Below are 15,559 nucleotides of genomic sequence, written 5' to 3' on the forward strand. Positions count from 1 at the left end.
TTACAGACAAAGTATATCCAAGGAAGACCTTGAATTTGGTTCTTAATCATTAAACTCAAGTTGCCAATTAGAACCCACAATTCCATTACCATTCCAGAAGTTGGCAATCAAAAGTCAAAAACCCAAAATTCCATTACCAGAACCCTTCCAGAAGGTGTGAGAATTTCTGAAATGATGTAGATTGTAAATGTGATGTAATGTAATTATTCAGACAGATATTTCCAAAAATCAAAAGGTTTGGTAGATGAATGAGAATCCAGACAAAGTCATATGGTGATGAGCTTCATATTTACCACTCTTACCTCTTCCAAACTTCTTGTAATCAGGATCCATCAATCAGCATATGATACAGAAGTAGCACATCACTTCTAGAGAATTTACTGCAACCAAGAAAAGAACAATTAGCAACGGTTTAACTAAAGTAATGTTTTTAATTTCCCAAGCTTCACAAATTACGTTTCAACAACATTATAATAAGTAAACTTAAGTTGAGAACAATTTAACATCACATTTATGGAAAAATCTCAATACCAGAAAAGCTCCTAAAGACTAGATAAAAGCAGACAATGTTTGACTATCATTAAGAGATAAAGCATGGTTACGGGTTAGTTGGAAGGCGATCGGTCAAAAGGATGAGAAGGAGATTCCGATCTCAACATTTCATAGTTGAGATCCCAAACCATGTAAATGCATAGAGAACGGGCAACATGAAAAGAAAGGTTGACCACATACAGAACCAAAAAGAAAGGTGTTGGAGAGAAGCAATTCTCTTTTCCAAATCTTCTCACTTCCATGAATTTAAGAGTCAGTAATGCAAAAGCCTAATATCACCAGTTTTCTCTATACTACTTAAAGTTTATTATATAGCGTAGAAGTCTATTGAATTGTAAGGACAATGGTCATCTCATATATGGTTTTCAAATAAACTATGAACTCTTTTTGTACATTTGTTTCCTTCTCAGCAATATATATTAGACAAAAAGCTATAGCTCTCTTCTAAATCTCTAATAACTTCCATTCAGTCTCATGGAAATGAGTTGAAAAAGAGGAGTAATAGTTTGGCGTACACTATTTACTTACCAATAACTAGTAGATATCCATATAAGTCCTTATATAAATTGTTTTGCTCAACAATGCAATTAAAATTCCTTTATTCAAGAGCTGTAACCTACACTTAATGTTTCTTTGCAATTCAAAGTGAATTTTCAATTGTTACACATAGCTCAAGGGTTCAGGAGATAACCTGCATGCCTATAATTCTTTCCAAATAGGTGGTTCACATGAAATTGCTCGCAATAAAATGAAGTACTTTGGCCGCCCCATGATAAAGAAAACAGGAGAAAATAAATTTGGACAGAGAATATTATACATGATTAATTCAAATTTCAAAATTTCTTCTTTTCTTAGTTTGTAATCATTTACCCATATCAAAATATTATTATGACAAACACTTGATGAAAAGCAAGGCAAAACCTGCAATTTGCATTTTACTTTTATAATCGTACAACGCCTTCACCTAAATTCTTTGAATCCTTAGGATCCTAATTTAAGAAAATATACTACTAAATTCTAGTCCAAGAGCCATATTCATATCATTCTACCATTTGTGAAGTTATAATCCACAAAATTTGATATCTCAAACAAGACAGTAAGAGTAGGTGACTGTCATTGCAAAATACGCACTAGAATTATCTGTATTAATCATTCAATAGAGTAATAAACCTCACACAGTAAAACAGAAAATTCCCAGAATTATTAGAACTCAGAGTAAGAAGCCAAGTATAAAGAAGCAGAGAAAAAAGTAGAAAGTTATAATTACATTTCAAAGCAAAATGACAAAAGAAGAGTATATAGTTCACAGTCCTTTATCATGACGCTATTATTTGAAAAGTTTAAGCTCTGATGCTAATTAAGAAACTGCTGAGAATAAAATGAAGTAGAAAATATTTAATGCTGTAAGCACACAACTCAATCACAAATTACGAGACGAGGCCACAGGGAACTGGATTGTTCAAGCATAAAAGGCAATCACATGGGCGGGCAAAATAACTTTGAAGCTCTAACTAGAATATCAGAAAAAATCAATGATAATAACCCTAATCTGACACAACTGCATCAAGGCTGCAACTAAGACAATGAAAAAGAAAACAAAAAACGGAACATAACAATGTAACCAAGTTCATTTCTCTGCAGTAACAAAACAAAGAAATTGAGGATTAAGACGACATACCTTGAACGAAATTGGGGTCTTGGACGGAGGGATGATTAGCGAAGAAAATCCTTTGTTAACTTAAATAGCAAATTCACCAAGGAACATGGATAATAAAGAGGTTGTTAATGGAGGGAAAATTGAGGGATGGAGTGGTGAATCTGAATCTGGAGTTGGGAGAGTATGGTCTCAAGGGCTCTCTCTTGCAATTCGCTTCACCAATAACACGCCCTCACTCCCTTCCTATTCACCACTTTACCACTTATTGCCTCCCCAAAAATCCTTTTATTTTTCCAATATTTTGGACCAAAAATATTAATATTGGTAAAAATATTATACAAAATTTTAATTTATTTAGCATTTTATATTTTTGTATGATAATTTAATATTTATAAGGAAAAAAATATAGTGATGCTAATTCTACTTCACATATATGTATATTGTATTTTAATACGGTCATATTGCAATTCTTGAACCTTTATATTTTATTTCTTGAAATACTCTATAAAGCCCAACAGACAAATATCATCTTTACTGACGTCTCACTGTAACCTAAGCCCCAGTAGTCCACTTCAAACCATATTCAACCATAAAACACAATATTAATGAAAAATCCTTTTTTTTTTCCTTGGGTTATAGCTTTCCACATTTCATAACTGGCTATGGTATGTGAAGACATATGAAGATAATTCGATCAAATCTGCAGTAAATAGTAATAAGTTAACAGGAGATAAATATAGATTTATATCAAATTTTTTGTTAATATCAATAAATTTTAATTAACGAAGGAACTTATTTATTGAATTGAAGCATATCTCAGAGATGTTAGATGTAATATTTCAAAATCATATGGGGTCTATATATAATTACACCAAATCTCAAGAGAGAGGAGTGTAATTATCTCAATAAATTATATTTTTGTTGGTTTTTTTAATTATCTTGGAAGGGTATAATTGTCATTTAACATTTTTCTACTACTTGTTGGACCAGAAACAAACATGGATCTTTTTCATAATTATCTAAGAGTGAGGGGTAATTTGTGAAATTTTACTATAGGTTAAGGGTGTGTTTTTTTTTTCTAACATTTGATTGGTATATTTGTGATAGGGATAATTATAATGCCTTCTATACGATTTGTTGTAATTATATAAAAAATTTTGTGGATTGAAAAATTATGTACAGTATCCCGATACTTATTTTCGTTTAATAAATAAATATTTCATTAGTAAAAAAATTACAGTATTTGCTAATATTAGCAAAAAGTGAATTAAAAAGTATATTTGTTCTCTATTGATTTATTGTTGATATATTACTGATCAAACAAATTTATTATGTCAAATGATCTTTATATGCTTCATGCGCTAATGCACGTTATATATATATTTTCAAACTTATAATAATAGTTTAGCAAAAAATATTTGTTTGACCAATAATAAGTTATGAATAAGTCAATCGTGAGTAAATATGAATTTTTATTGAATTTTTTTTTATTGATATCAATAATTTTGGCTAATGAAAAAGATTAATATAAATATAAAGGGTATTAAATATAATTTTTTAAATTATAGGGTATCTATTTGTAATTCTATTAAACATAAGGGGAGGTGGGTGTAATTGTTCTTTCCTTAATATTGACATTTATGATGGCAGAGAGATAGAGAGAGAGAGAGAGAGAGAGAGAGAGAGAGAGGTCAGCTTTTAATTATTAAAACATAAGCCCCTCATATTCTGTCTAGAACTTTGCTTGCTTGCTTGTGTCTCTCTGGGTTCCACAACAGGTGCGTTCTCCCGCTGTTGATTCCTCTTTCCATTCATCTCTTGAGAATAAAGTCATAACCTAGGGTTCATATGCTGCCTTCACCCTCCTCTTCCTCTCCCTTGAGTTTTTCTGATCCTGATTAAATTGGAGAACACCTTGTGTGAGTTCTTAAAGTCATGCCGGATAATAGTTTAATCGTTGTCAAACTTTAAATTATGAAGTAAAACTAGTAATTTTCATCACGGATTCCATGAAAGTATCGTCTATATGCTACTTGGTCGTATTGAGAAGTTGCTAATTGTGATACCCAGTAGAGTTCCATTGATTTCTTGTTATTTAGTTTAACACGGAATCGTTGAAAAATGGAATGCTAATGAAGGACTAGTTGAAATTTTAATGAAAATGTAGTTTCGACTACATTCCGCTTCTTTATGTTTTATTTTTTGAGTATGGTTTTTGTTTTAAAAATAAATGCTTGGGGGTTGTTTTAGATAATTTGCTGATCAAGCAATGGATGTTGTTTGGTAACTATGATGTATGGGTAGTAAGCTCTGTCTGTTCGTGATATAGTTGAATACATTTTACAAGATTATTTTTCCGTCTTTCCTTCCCAAGTTCAGTGTTCTATGATTAGTATGAAGATGGAATAAGTTGAGTTATCGTCTTATTTGTTATCTAATTTCCTCCTTACCATTGAAATTGGTGATTCAAGGTGATGTAGTAATGTTTTTTCTTGGTGGCAATGCTTTATGGGCCTCACTGATGCAATGAGCTTGTTATTTGCGGCTGCTGTTTGGTGTGCTACTTACGCATTGGTTGCAGTTCTTGGAGTCTTCCGGGCCTTCCATTTTCTCTGAACAATCCATTTCCAGTTGACTGTTGGGGTCTTCAGTAATAGATTGAAGGCAAACAAAGAGAAGCTATCATGGGCTATGCACAACTAGTCATTGGCCCTGCTGGCAGTGGAAAGGTTATTGATTCTCTCCTTAGTATAGTTCTTCAACATATGAATATTTAGTCTACTTTTGTGTTACAAATAATTTTCACTAACAGAGTCATTCAGTTTTAATTAATGTCTTCACCCATTTCCTCATTTCCTATATGAGTGAATGTCTGTTGCTAAGATCCATCTTGTTGACACAGTCGACATACTGTTCTAGCTTGTACCAACATTGTGAAACTGTCGGCCGATCAATTCATATAGTAAACTTAGATCCTGCTGCAGAGAATTTCGACTATCCTGTAGCCATGGGTGAGTCTTTGCACAATGAATATGGTTTGAGTAATTTATTCCTGTTACTAAACCATATTCTGGTTTTGCGTTTGACCTCAATATGGACTCTGGTCTGCAGATATTAGGGAGCTCATTTCTCTGGAGGATGTTATGGAGGAACTTGGATTAGGTCCAAATGGTGGTCTTATTTACTGCATGGAGTATCCTTTATATTAAGTGATACTGTTGTCTGATCTTCTTCATCATTTAGTTTCTGTTTTATTGCTGTAGAAGTGATTAGCCATCAGCATCTGGAATTCACTATATAGTGATGAACTGATTATAAGTTTAATAATCTTGGTCTTCCATAATGCGTTCTTCCAATGTGTATGACCTTAACTAGCACTCAGGCACCTAGAAGAAAATTTGGATGACTGGCTAACAGAGGAGTTGGATAATTACTTGGATGATGATTATTTGGTTTTTGACTGCCCAGGTACACAACTAGTCCAAGCCTATTTCCTCTCTGTGTTTTACACACTTGAGTTTTGTTGATATTGATTATCATGGATGATCCTGTGTGATACAAGAAGAATATAAATGTATGGTCTCAATTGCCTGGTCTTTTACATGTCAAATATTTTTTCTGGTCAATATGAATACTGAATTTGTTTGTTCTTCAAGAAAGCTCATGGCATGAAAAATTTTGTCAGTATCTTCTTCTCACTTGCCTTTATTCTTAATGGATGTGCTAAAAATGTACGAACCTTTTAAAACTATCAAGGATGAGTTTTGATAAATTACCTTGGTTCCCAGTCACCTGTATGAACATTTTCAAGCACAAGGGTATTCTGGTTTCACACACAAGGTTGCATATAGGAAATCTAGATGGAGGTCTGAGATTTTGTTGGTGGCAACTCGTGTTTTTTGACTTTGAATAAGAGAGAAAATCTAGTATGATATGAAGGAACTCTATTTTCCTGATTTTTGGGCACATTTAGATTGTTTCCTTGCTTCACTATAAATTAATTTTAAGACTATTCCAACTTATTAGCAGAATGACTCAACAAATTCACTAGATCATACTGAGAACTACACGCAATTGAACTACTAGTTGCATAAGACATCCATTTGGATTTTGTTAATGGCCCTGCTACCATTATTCTCTTCGCTATCCGTAATCAGTATGCAGCCTAAAGTTCAAGATCTTCCGATGTTTGCTTCCCGTGAAACTAGTCTCACCTATACATGAATCTGCTCATTATATAAACATTTTTCAGCTTGTGTTGAGTGTGCATTTTATAAAACATGCGTACCATCTCTATTTTCATTTTACTCTATGAAATATCGCTGAATATGTTGATGTTGCATGTCACTTGAAGTGGGAAACTGATGCCTCTAACCTCTAATGACATACAGGTCAGATTGAACTCTTCTCCCATGTACCTGTGCTTAAGAACTTTGTGGAGCATCTAAGGCGTAAAAATTTCAATGTCTGTGTTGTATACTTACTTGATTCACAGGTATCTAGATATGTATTTTAGTGAATCTGTTGGAATAACTTATCTTTACTTTGACTGAATTCCGTGTTGTGTCTATTAGTTTATAACAGATGTGACCAAGTTTATAAGTGGTTGCATGGCTTCGCTTTCTGCTATGGTTCAACTGGAGCTGCCTCATGTTAATATTCTGTCCAAAATGGACCTTGTAACAAACAAGAGGGACATTGAGAAGTTAGTGCTGTTTACAATTACAGAAAGTTCTTTTTCCTATCTTGGAGGGAGGGTGGGGGGGTGGGCAATTATTAGGTCTTGTTCATTATATTGGATAATATCTTTTTTTCAATTGTTATTGGTTCTTTTGTCCAACAGTTACTTGGATCCAGAACCTCGGACACTGTTGGCAGAGTTGAATCAGCGCATGGCTCCACAGTTTGAAAAACTTAACAAATCCTTAATCGAATTGGTATGTTGATCTGAAACTTTTTGTGGATAGTTCCACTAAATATTTTATTCGAATGTGCAGTCTGTGCTTCTCAAACTGAAAGCTTTATTGAAACCTAGTTTCTGAAAAATCTTTATTAGGTGATTGATATGAGCTTCAACTGTTACTACGAAAACCTAATCGGCTGGGTCAATAAACTATTTGCAATTGGGATCTATGAAACTACACTGTGTCCGATCAGAACAATTTAACTGCAATCCCTGTGCCGTGCTCTTTGTCTTCTAAATTGCTGGTTCCAGATTTATATGCTCCAGCTTAGTGGCTGCTATTAATTCTCTAGAAGTTGTTTACATACAATGGAAGTGTAAGCTGTATATGCTATGACTCTATTATCTTGTATGTGTTGATCAATGCATGTCTGTTTACTGTCTGACTGGATATTTTCTATGCATGTTTATTAAGATGCACATGCTTCTGACGCCAGTTGCTTTCTTCTAATAATGTATGTGGAGTTTATATAACTGATTCAAATCTGTGGCATCAGGTTGATCAGTACAGCATGGTGAGCTTCTTGCCTCTTGACCTGAGAAAAGAGAGCAGGTATATAATCTTTTCCTATATGTTGGAACAGAATATTCTAGATTTATTAAGAAGAGTCTCAACTATGCATTATCATCAATGCACTGATACCAGACAATACCTGCTGCTCTATTTTTTCAACCTCAGTTGGCATTGGGATACCTTCTGGTTTTGTCTGGTTAACGGCAATTCCATGGTATAAATGTGCTTAGTGTTTCCTTCTTCCTCGAAATTTGAACCTTGCCAATCCCCTTGTGAGCCTTTGTTCTATGAAAGATTCTGACCTTAAGTTACGATGTGATATGAGGAGATCTCTTCTTCATGTCAATGCCTATATGCCATGATACAAAGTTTTTAGGTAAGTTGATGCTTACCTTTCAATTGGAATTTCGTAGTTGATATTAGTTAAGGGTGGAAATAGTAGCTTAGTTCAGTCAGCATCCTCTTGCACAATCTGGGAGCTTGTTTCCTAACTTGACGCTAGGAAGGTACCTAGTCTGCTACCCGTTGCTTTTCATCCCAAGCATCTTATTCATTTTCTGCCTTTGAAGTGGTTGCTTTATCTGGTAGAGAGCCTCCCTAGGATATTATAGCCGAATATGTTGTTGCAATTGGCTTGTAAATAATGATTATCAATTGGGCTAGTGAAGTCTGCCAAAGGATTAGCTTCACATTCCCCTTTCTCTATCTCTGCATATTCTTGATAATGCCATTTTGAATATTTGATCCTACTTGCTTTATTTGACTTGGCATGATGGAACATTTGCCAAGTGTTGAGGACGAGCTATTATGTACCGGTTACCTGCTCCTTTTTGTGCAAACTTCACTTTTGATATCCAAGTATGAAAGGATGAGATCCGGCATGCGTTTGTGAAAGTGAATTTAGGTGCAATACTTTTTCGGTTATCTTGTATGGGCAGACAGATCAAATATAGGTTGTCTGTGCCCTGGACTTTTGGCTTAATCATTAATGATCTTTAGCATGCTGTACTCTTAACTTGAGAAAGAAGCAATTTTAATTGCAAGCGTAGAGAAAGCAAAATTGGAACTTAATACAATTCTTTGGGATATAGGTGATTGAACTAATAATATTTCCTGTTCTATGCAGTATTCAATACATATTGTCACAAATTGACAACTCCATTCAGTATGGAGAAGATGCAGATGTGAAGGTTAAGGATTTTGACCCAGAGGATGACTAAAAAGCTTCAGGTTTCTTGGCTCCCACTACAAGATTTTGGGACTCTTGAACCTGCGATGTACCTCTTTGGTAAATTGGAGAAAGGCAACTTTGTCACAATTACAGTTGTATTGTCACCTGGAAAAATGGCGTCTCCTGATTTCAAATGCATGTGTGTCGAACAATTTTTAAAACAAGTTAGGCTGTAGTCTTCTTCTCGACCTTTTCAGTGGCAATGAGCTAATCTTAAGACAGCAAGTGGAAAATATACCAGGAAAAGAACGAGGCCTTGAGCTAAACTGCATTTTCAACATGAACAAAAGACTCTAGTTTGTATGGTCTACTGCTCCCTACGAAATGGTTTTGTCAGTTTAAACCTGTAGCAACCTATGAATCCGACAGGTCGGTAGTGCTATTTGATTGGCATTTGGTGTGTGTAATTGTGATGTGCACTAGAAAATTAAGTTTTAATTAAATTTATAGCTTTAAAGCCACATTTTTTGGCATTGTAGTTATAGTTCTAAACAAACATTTCATAGAGGTATGGGATTCTAGTCGCTATGCCAAGGTCCTGCACTGCCATCCTTAGTTCTTTCGTATCTTTTTGAGGTTAATCTGCAAAATGTTTGTATGAAAACTAACAAAGATACTGATGTAACATTAGTAAAAAATATATTAAATTGTAAGGGTAAAAAAGTAATATGATATGTATGAGACACGGCTTAAGCAAATGCAATCCACCACACCATATAATTTCCAACACTACTATAAATACCAAAATATTAATTTTTTAAGTCAAGTTACTATTCATTGATTGAGAATTTATTTTCTTGAAAACACCTCTTTTGGAAATTGCAATTCACCTGGTGCACAAGTGTGCCGAAGTAAAATTCCCGATTTTGTTCCTTAGTAGAAATATCTCAACCACATTAGATACCAAAAAAGTTCTCCCTAGAAATCTGTGCTACAAGTTTTTCCCCTTCAGCGTGATTATGTACTTTATTTAATTTTAGTCAAGCCGTCCATAGGGGACAACACAAATAGTTCACATATAAGACTTTTATTGGAGGTTTCACGTTCAAACTTTAGATGTATGGTGTATTGAGTGCATGACTGCAGAAAAAAAAACAAAATAGTAGAGTCATATTTGGTTTGATGGATTTGAATTTGAGTAATAATTTAGAAAGGGGTTTCAAATATCTTTCTATTCCAAGAATTTAAAGATATCAATGTTACTAAAATAGTGTCCAAAATTTGAGTGGAAGGATTTGAAATTTTTTAAATTAGGATCATCTATATTGATTCGTGCAATTTTAGCATGGGCTTAATGTTCTTGGATCTTGATGACAGTGAGCAAAAGAACTTGGGAAACAGGACTTGCAAAATGAAGCGTTGGCACTTCAATACTCAAATTAGTTTCGGATTTAGAAATAAATAAATGTAGAAATAAATTGTAAGGAGAAATTGAGATAAAAATAAGAATTTCGTAACCAAAATATGGCTCAGAGCACGAGTTGAGAGTTGCAAAAAAATGGCTAGAGAATTTCCAGATTCTTGAAGGATCCGTCTGTTGAGGGAAGCTGCATGTATTTATAGAAAAGGAGTCCCTTTTCGTAGGGATTCTGTACTAACCTGCATTTCCGAGAAAGAAGAAGAAAATTTGGGGATAAGGCACGATCCTATTTCCTTACTGACTTGAGCAACATGTCTTTGGTTGAAGGAGGACTCCCTTTGTACGAGAACTTCTGCTTTACAGTGAATCATTCTGGGTCAAGGAGTCCAACTTCTTGAGAGCGTCTCTCTTCTCTTGGGTTAGATTTGGAAGGTAGGTTTGAGATCTAGCATGCCTTATATCTAGCCTCCTCCTTGGGCTGAAATGGGCTTGCTTGGTGCACTTGACTTGCTTAGTGTACTGGACTTTCCTCTTGGATTGAACCTAGCATAGTGGGCTTTCTCTTTGGATTGAGTCTGATAATTTTTTTATAGGCTGTCTTCATTATGTGTTGGTGGACTTGATTTGGACTTTAGATCTCTTCTTGGGCCAAATACTTTTGGACTATACCCATCGTATATAAATTCAAAAAGATTATTGTTAGGGGTTTGAAATTCATTATTCCAAATCCATTCATCTAAGTGCACCTTAGTACAAGCATCACCCTTTTAATATAAAATCAAGAAAACGTTAAGATTAGATTGATTACACTAATATTTCCTACTTTTTACAAAATTAGGAATACACCACTTTAAGTTGTGATTGTTTTTATAAATACACCCTCAAAGTAAATTACGTCAACACCTTTGGAAAGTGTATTTATAATTTTGCAAAAGTTACGAAATATTTTGAATAATTGAATACAATCTTCGAGGTTTTGACTTAATTCACCCTAAAACTAAAGCATTCCATCTGACAAAAATTGCGAGAACCTTAATGCTTTCCATTTGTTGTCGGTTTATGTGACAATAATTACTCTCGTAACATAATTCATGTGATGTTCAAATCAGTGTATAATTTAAAGATTCATATTACATTGTTATGTAGATGCATGATTCAACCGTTGGCAGGCATTAGAATCAAAGTTGCAAATATGATGCTTTGGTGCTAAAAACTTTTATACTATTACAGTCAACAATAAATTTTGGCAAGTGGCAATAACTCCTTCAGTACTTGTCTAAGTCACATATATGAAGCAAAAGCATGGATTTGACAGGACCAGAACATAAGAGATCGATTGCTTAGCTGCATATAATTAACAGAAAATGAACTCTGGTATTTCTATTGCCCAAGACATAGCTTTCCATGACAATGAAAGTTCCTCCAGCAAGGCTATGTAAGTTAGCATTGCGCCTGTCTGATGCTCTCCAAAAAGTAAAGACCAGACACACAGTCACACAGACAAGCAAAAGGTTTGCTGAATTTGAACCCCCAGACAAAACATGAAAAACATGCAATCTGAATTAGCCTTTAACTCCAGAGTTAGAACCTACTAAAGAGCTTAGATGAGATGCAAAACATAAATTTGAAGCATTATTGGCTTCAGCTGAGCAGATTGGTAAAATAAAATGAAAAGACTCCAAATTGAAGAGCAGCCATAACTGTTACAATTTTTAAGTGTAGTGCTCTAAAGAACAAAAATCGAGTGTAAACCCATATAATATACCTGCTTCGTCAAGAGAATGCAACAAAATCATACATATGCAGGATCAAGAGCCAAAAACTTGATCTCTATATCTAGAGAACCGGAACACCTAGGTACAACTTCCGTGCAAAGAAATACAGTCCAAGTTATACTGCAACTGGCAATTTTATAAGGTAAGATAAGAATGGATAACAGAAAGGTTAGATTGGGAAGAGAAGAAAGCGTGATGTCTCACTCATCATCATCCTCCTCGTCCTCATCATCATTTCCAGCTCCTGAATTCAGAGCATTTAACCTCTATCAATTTGGCCTTCCTCTCCTCGTAAGTTAGCTTCTTAAGGTTGTTTCTGCAAAAGCAAGGCAACAAACAAATCAAGATTTACACTAATATAGAGAAACAGACAAATGAATCAAAATGTAACAACTTTTTCAACAATATAAGCACAGATTACTTGAATTTGATTTCTAACTGAAGGTATAACTTAGGTGCATAAGGTGGGATTCCTATGATGGAAAACTCCCACCTAAAATGGAAAAGATACACACAGAAAAACACACACACACACGCACACACACTCTAAGGCATCATCTGGGCAATGAGTTCACAAAGGATAGAAGCTCCTATTTGGACAAGAATGTCTCACCTCTTGTGCTCCTTTGGTGGCTGCTTCCCGGATTCCTTCAAGATCACCTTGCTTCCTGCTCTGTTGAGGGTCACTTTCATCTGCTGAAAATCCAATTCTACAGGGTTATGATTGCTGAGCCAATCACAACCAAGCACCAGGTCATAGCTCCCCAGTTTCAGCAACCTGACAGGGTGAGAGAATTTGTGCCCTTGCACTTCCCAGCAGAATTTTGGACAGATAACCTTGCTGGTGAGCCTGCGGCCATCAGCAACTTCAACTGTCATTGGAGTGATGCCTTCAACTTCACAGCCCAGGGTCCCTACAACCTTCTCATCGATGAAGCAATGAGTGCTTCCGCTATCTATGAGGATCAGAATCTCCCTATCCCCAACCAATCCATTGAACCTCAGTGTTTTACTATTGGTGTGTTCTTTCATGGCATGTAGGGATACTGCCATGTCCTCTTCAGCCCTTTCCTCTTCAACTGTTGAGTCCCCTTGAGCAATCTCATCAAAGTCCTTTGCCTCAGCATCACTTAAGAGCATATAAACCTGTCTATATTTGCATCTATGCCCTGGTGCATAGGGCTCATCACACCTGTAACACAGGTTTTTTTCTTTCTTAGCCTTGACTTCAGCTTCTGTCAAGAACCTCCCAGGTTGAAAGTTTGGTTTCTGAGGGAGGTTTCTATTGAGGGGTTTAAAAGGAAATTTACTCTGGAGGGTTCTGCTAGGTTGATGTGCTCTTTTCAAGATTGCATTCACAGTGTGCTCCAGCTTCCTTGCGAGTATAACAGCTTGGTTAAGAGATGTGGGGTTAAAAATGGATACAAAGGACTTTACTTCTTCCTTTAATCCACTGATAAACTTTAACATAAAGAACTCTTCCCCTAAGTTTCTGTTAAAGATCAGCATTTGATCTTTGAGTTCTTCAAACTTCTCCAGGTATGCATTCACTGTGGTCTCATGGAGGAGTCTGTTGAAGTCTGCCATGACCCTTTCACTGTGTAGGTCTTCAAATCTCCCAAGGACATCAGCAACCAGTTCATCCCAGGAGTTAAATTCTTTCTTCTGAGTGTAACCTTGATACCATACCTCAGCTTTTCCTTGCATATATATGGATGCCAAAGGAACTTTTTGGTCTTCTGGAATGGGGATGAGTTGGAAGTACCTAGTGCATCTCCTTACCCAGCTTCTAGCGTTTTCGCCATCAAAGTAAGGAAACTCCATCTTGTTCAGGGCAATGTAGGCTCCTGTATGTTGCTGATCTTGCCTAGGAACATTACTGCCTTCATGCCTGAAGGAGTTGTGCACAACAGCTCTGGAAGTAGAGCCTCTTTCCACTGAAGCTGTTAAACCTTCCCCTAGGATGGATTTATTCCTGTTGTATTGTTGGAGCTCTTCAACAACACTTTGAAGTTGTTGTTGGAGAGTTACCAAACTGTGTTCTATGTTAAGCACAGAGGCCAGGAGTCCTTCTTGCACCTCCAAAACCTGATCTAAACGGCCAAGGATCTCTTCCTCACTTGCTTGTCTCCTAGCCCTCTCATTCAATAATAATATGTTCGTTTTCTTTTGAGCCTCTTGGATCTCTTTCAACCTGGTTCCATCAGCCATGTTGTGGTGTTTGTGTGTGTGTTTCGTTTTGTTTGGGTCCAAAGATCGTATGGCTCGGAGGCCAAACGTAATGTTTGCAGTGAAACTTTGCAGAAAACGGAAACTCAGAAGCAGCAGGGGGATGGGAAAAGAAGAAGAAAATAGGAGAGAAGAAAGAAAGTGCTAATTCATTTCAACATAATGCCTCGTTTACAATGTTCTTCCCCTTTTACATAAATTGCAGCAAAAGATAACAACAAAATTCATTTAAAATCCTGACAAAAAAGAGAGACACTGTCCTCTCCCTAAGCTCGCCATTGGTGGACTGATTCTGCACAAAAAACCCAGACGCAGAGGACGGCCAATACTCTGCTGCTTCTGTCGAGCTCCCTCGTCCTTCCACCTGTCCTCCTGTCTGATCAATTAGGGCAGCTGGAGATGCGTGAGAAATCCCCAATTCTTTCCCAATCTGATCGCGCCCTAGCTTCCTCAAAACGACGTCGCCGTTTTAATATTCCCCTTGATCGAACAGCTCTGATAATCTCTCTTGATCGTAGGGCCCCAATTAAGATGTCAGAATTAGAGAAATGCAATGGAGATGGTTGATTCCAGTAAAACCCTAGTGCAGAGATGGGGCCAAGAATCAACGGCCACGATTGAGTTGATGATTTCTAGCAATCCTCATCGATTTGAGCTGGGCTGGTGGTGGCCTATGGATGACTTAGTACTAAATGGGCTTCATATGTGATGGGCCTCTTTAAATATTGACAAATATATGAAACCGGATTTTGCAATAATTTCTACTTTTATGTCAAAAATAAATTATAAATTAATCAGTGGCAAAAATTAAGATTATTTAAAAACAAAAATTAAAAAAAGAAAATTCAAAATTAAAGTGTTTGAAAAAATAACCTAATACCTGTAATTTTATTCATAAGCTGCATAAATTTAGGGGATACTCTAATTTTTAATTTAAATCAATTTAATTTAAACAGTAGAAAATTTTAAAATACAAAAATACTTTTGAATTATTTTCAACAATAAATTGATAAGCATTTAAAATATGTATATGCAAACGCCTCCGAAACTCTTCTTAAACTAATTGTTTCTATGTTTTAAAAATAGTATAATACTTTTTTTTTTAATTTGAAAAGTATTTTTTTACCTATTATTCATTTCACAAAAAAATTAGATCAATATTTTTATACATTATTTATAGAGAAAATCACATTACACTCCATGAAATTACGTCCAAATTTACAAATTAATGCTCTATGTTATTTAAAAAATTATAAATATATATATTCTAAAATTATA

General features: G+C 35.4%; 3 protein-coding genes across 8 annotated transcripts in view; 1 reads left to right on the forward strand and 2 right to left on the reverse strand.

Annotated features, from left to right (window-relative positions):
- The window catches only part of LOC105163800 (mediator of RNA polymerase II transcription subunit 19a), a 5,243-nt gene extending 2,778 nt beyond the window's left edge, over positions 1–2,465 (reverse strand). For all 4 annotated transcript variants that reach the window (XM_011082277.2, XM_011082278.2, XM_020694416.1 and 1 more), the window contains exons 1-2: positions 2,231–2,465; positions 303–380 (exon numbers count right to left, since the gene is read on the reverse strand). In XM_011082277.2, the coding sequence (XP_011080579.1) occupies positions 303–333 (31 nt within the window). In that variant the 5' untranslated portion in view covers positions 334–380; positions 2,231–2,465. The remainder of the gene's footprint in view (positions 1–302; positions 381–2,230) is intronic.
- Positions 3,881–9,380, forward strand: LOC105163801 (GPN-loop GTPase 3). Of its 3 annotated transcripts, none has more exons than XM_011082279.2 (10): positions 3,881–3,987; positions 4,681–4,938; positions 5,112–5,220; positions 5,321–5,402; positions 5,592–5,677; positions 6,601–6,704; positions 6,784–6,914; positions 7,053–7,146; positions 7,670–7,725; positions 8,813–9,380. In XM_011082279.2, the coding sequence occupies exons 2-10, from the start codon at positions 4,894–4,896 to the stop codon at positions 8,904–8,906; spliced, it is 801 nt and encodes a 266-aa protein (XP_011080581.1). In that variant the 5' UTR covers positions 3,881–3,987; positions 4,681–4,893; the 3' UTR covers positions 8,907–9,380. The 3 variants fall into 3 exon arrangements, with proteins under 3 accessions (XP_011080581.1, XP_011080583.1, XP_011080582.1); XM_011082281.2 differs by having other exon boundaries at positions 4,791–4,938; XM_011082280.2 differs by lacking the exon at positions 3,881–3,987 and adding an exon at positions 4,014–4,128.
- LOC110012122 lies at positions 11,985–14,940 on the reverse strand. The gene is made up of 2 exons (XM_020694538.1): positions 12,666–14,940; positions 11,985–12,368 (listed from the first exon to the last, which is right to left on the reverse strand). The coding sequence occupies exons 1-2, from the start codon at positions 14,261–14,263 to the stop codon at positions 12,284–12,286; spliced, it is 1,683 nt and encodes a 560-aa protein (XP_020550197.1). The 5' UTR covers positions 14,264–14,940; the 3' UTR covers positions 11,985–12,283.

This window comes from Sesamum indicum, linkage group LG6 (assembly GCF_000512975.1).
Source record: "Sesamum indicum cultivar Zhongzhi No. 13 linkage group LG6, S_indicum_v1.0, whole genome shotgun sequence".
Taxonomy (NCBI): Eukaryota; Viridiplantae; Streptophyta; class Magnoliopsida; order Lamiales; family Pedaliaceae; genus Sesamum; species Sesamum indicum.

Coding starts and splice junctions, on each gene's coding strand:
- LOC105163801 (XM_011082279.2), top strand. CDS start 4,894: ATGGGCTATGCACAACTAGTCATTGGCCCTGCTGGCAGTGGAAAG. Junction 5,678..6,600: donor TTTGGTTTTTGACTGCCCAG/GTACACAACTAG, acceptor AATGACATACAG/GTCAGATTGAACTCTTCTCC. Junction 6,915..7,052: donor AACAAGAGGGACATTGAGAA/GTTAGTGCTGTT, acceptor TTTGTCCAACAG/TTACTTGGATCCAGAACCTC.
- LOC110012122 (XM_020694538.1), bottom strand. CDS start 14,263: ATGGCTGATGGAACCAGGTTGAAAGAGATCCAAGAGGCTCAAAAGAAA. Junction 12,369..12,665: donor CCACCAAAGGAGCACAAGAG/GTGAGACATTCT, acceptor TTGCTTTTGCAG/AAACAACCTTAAGAAGCTAA.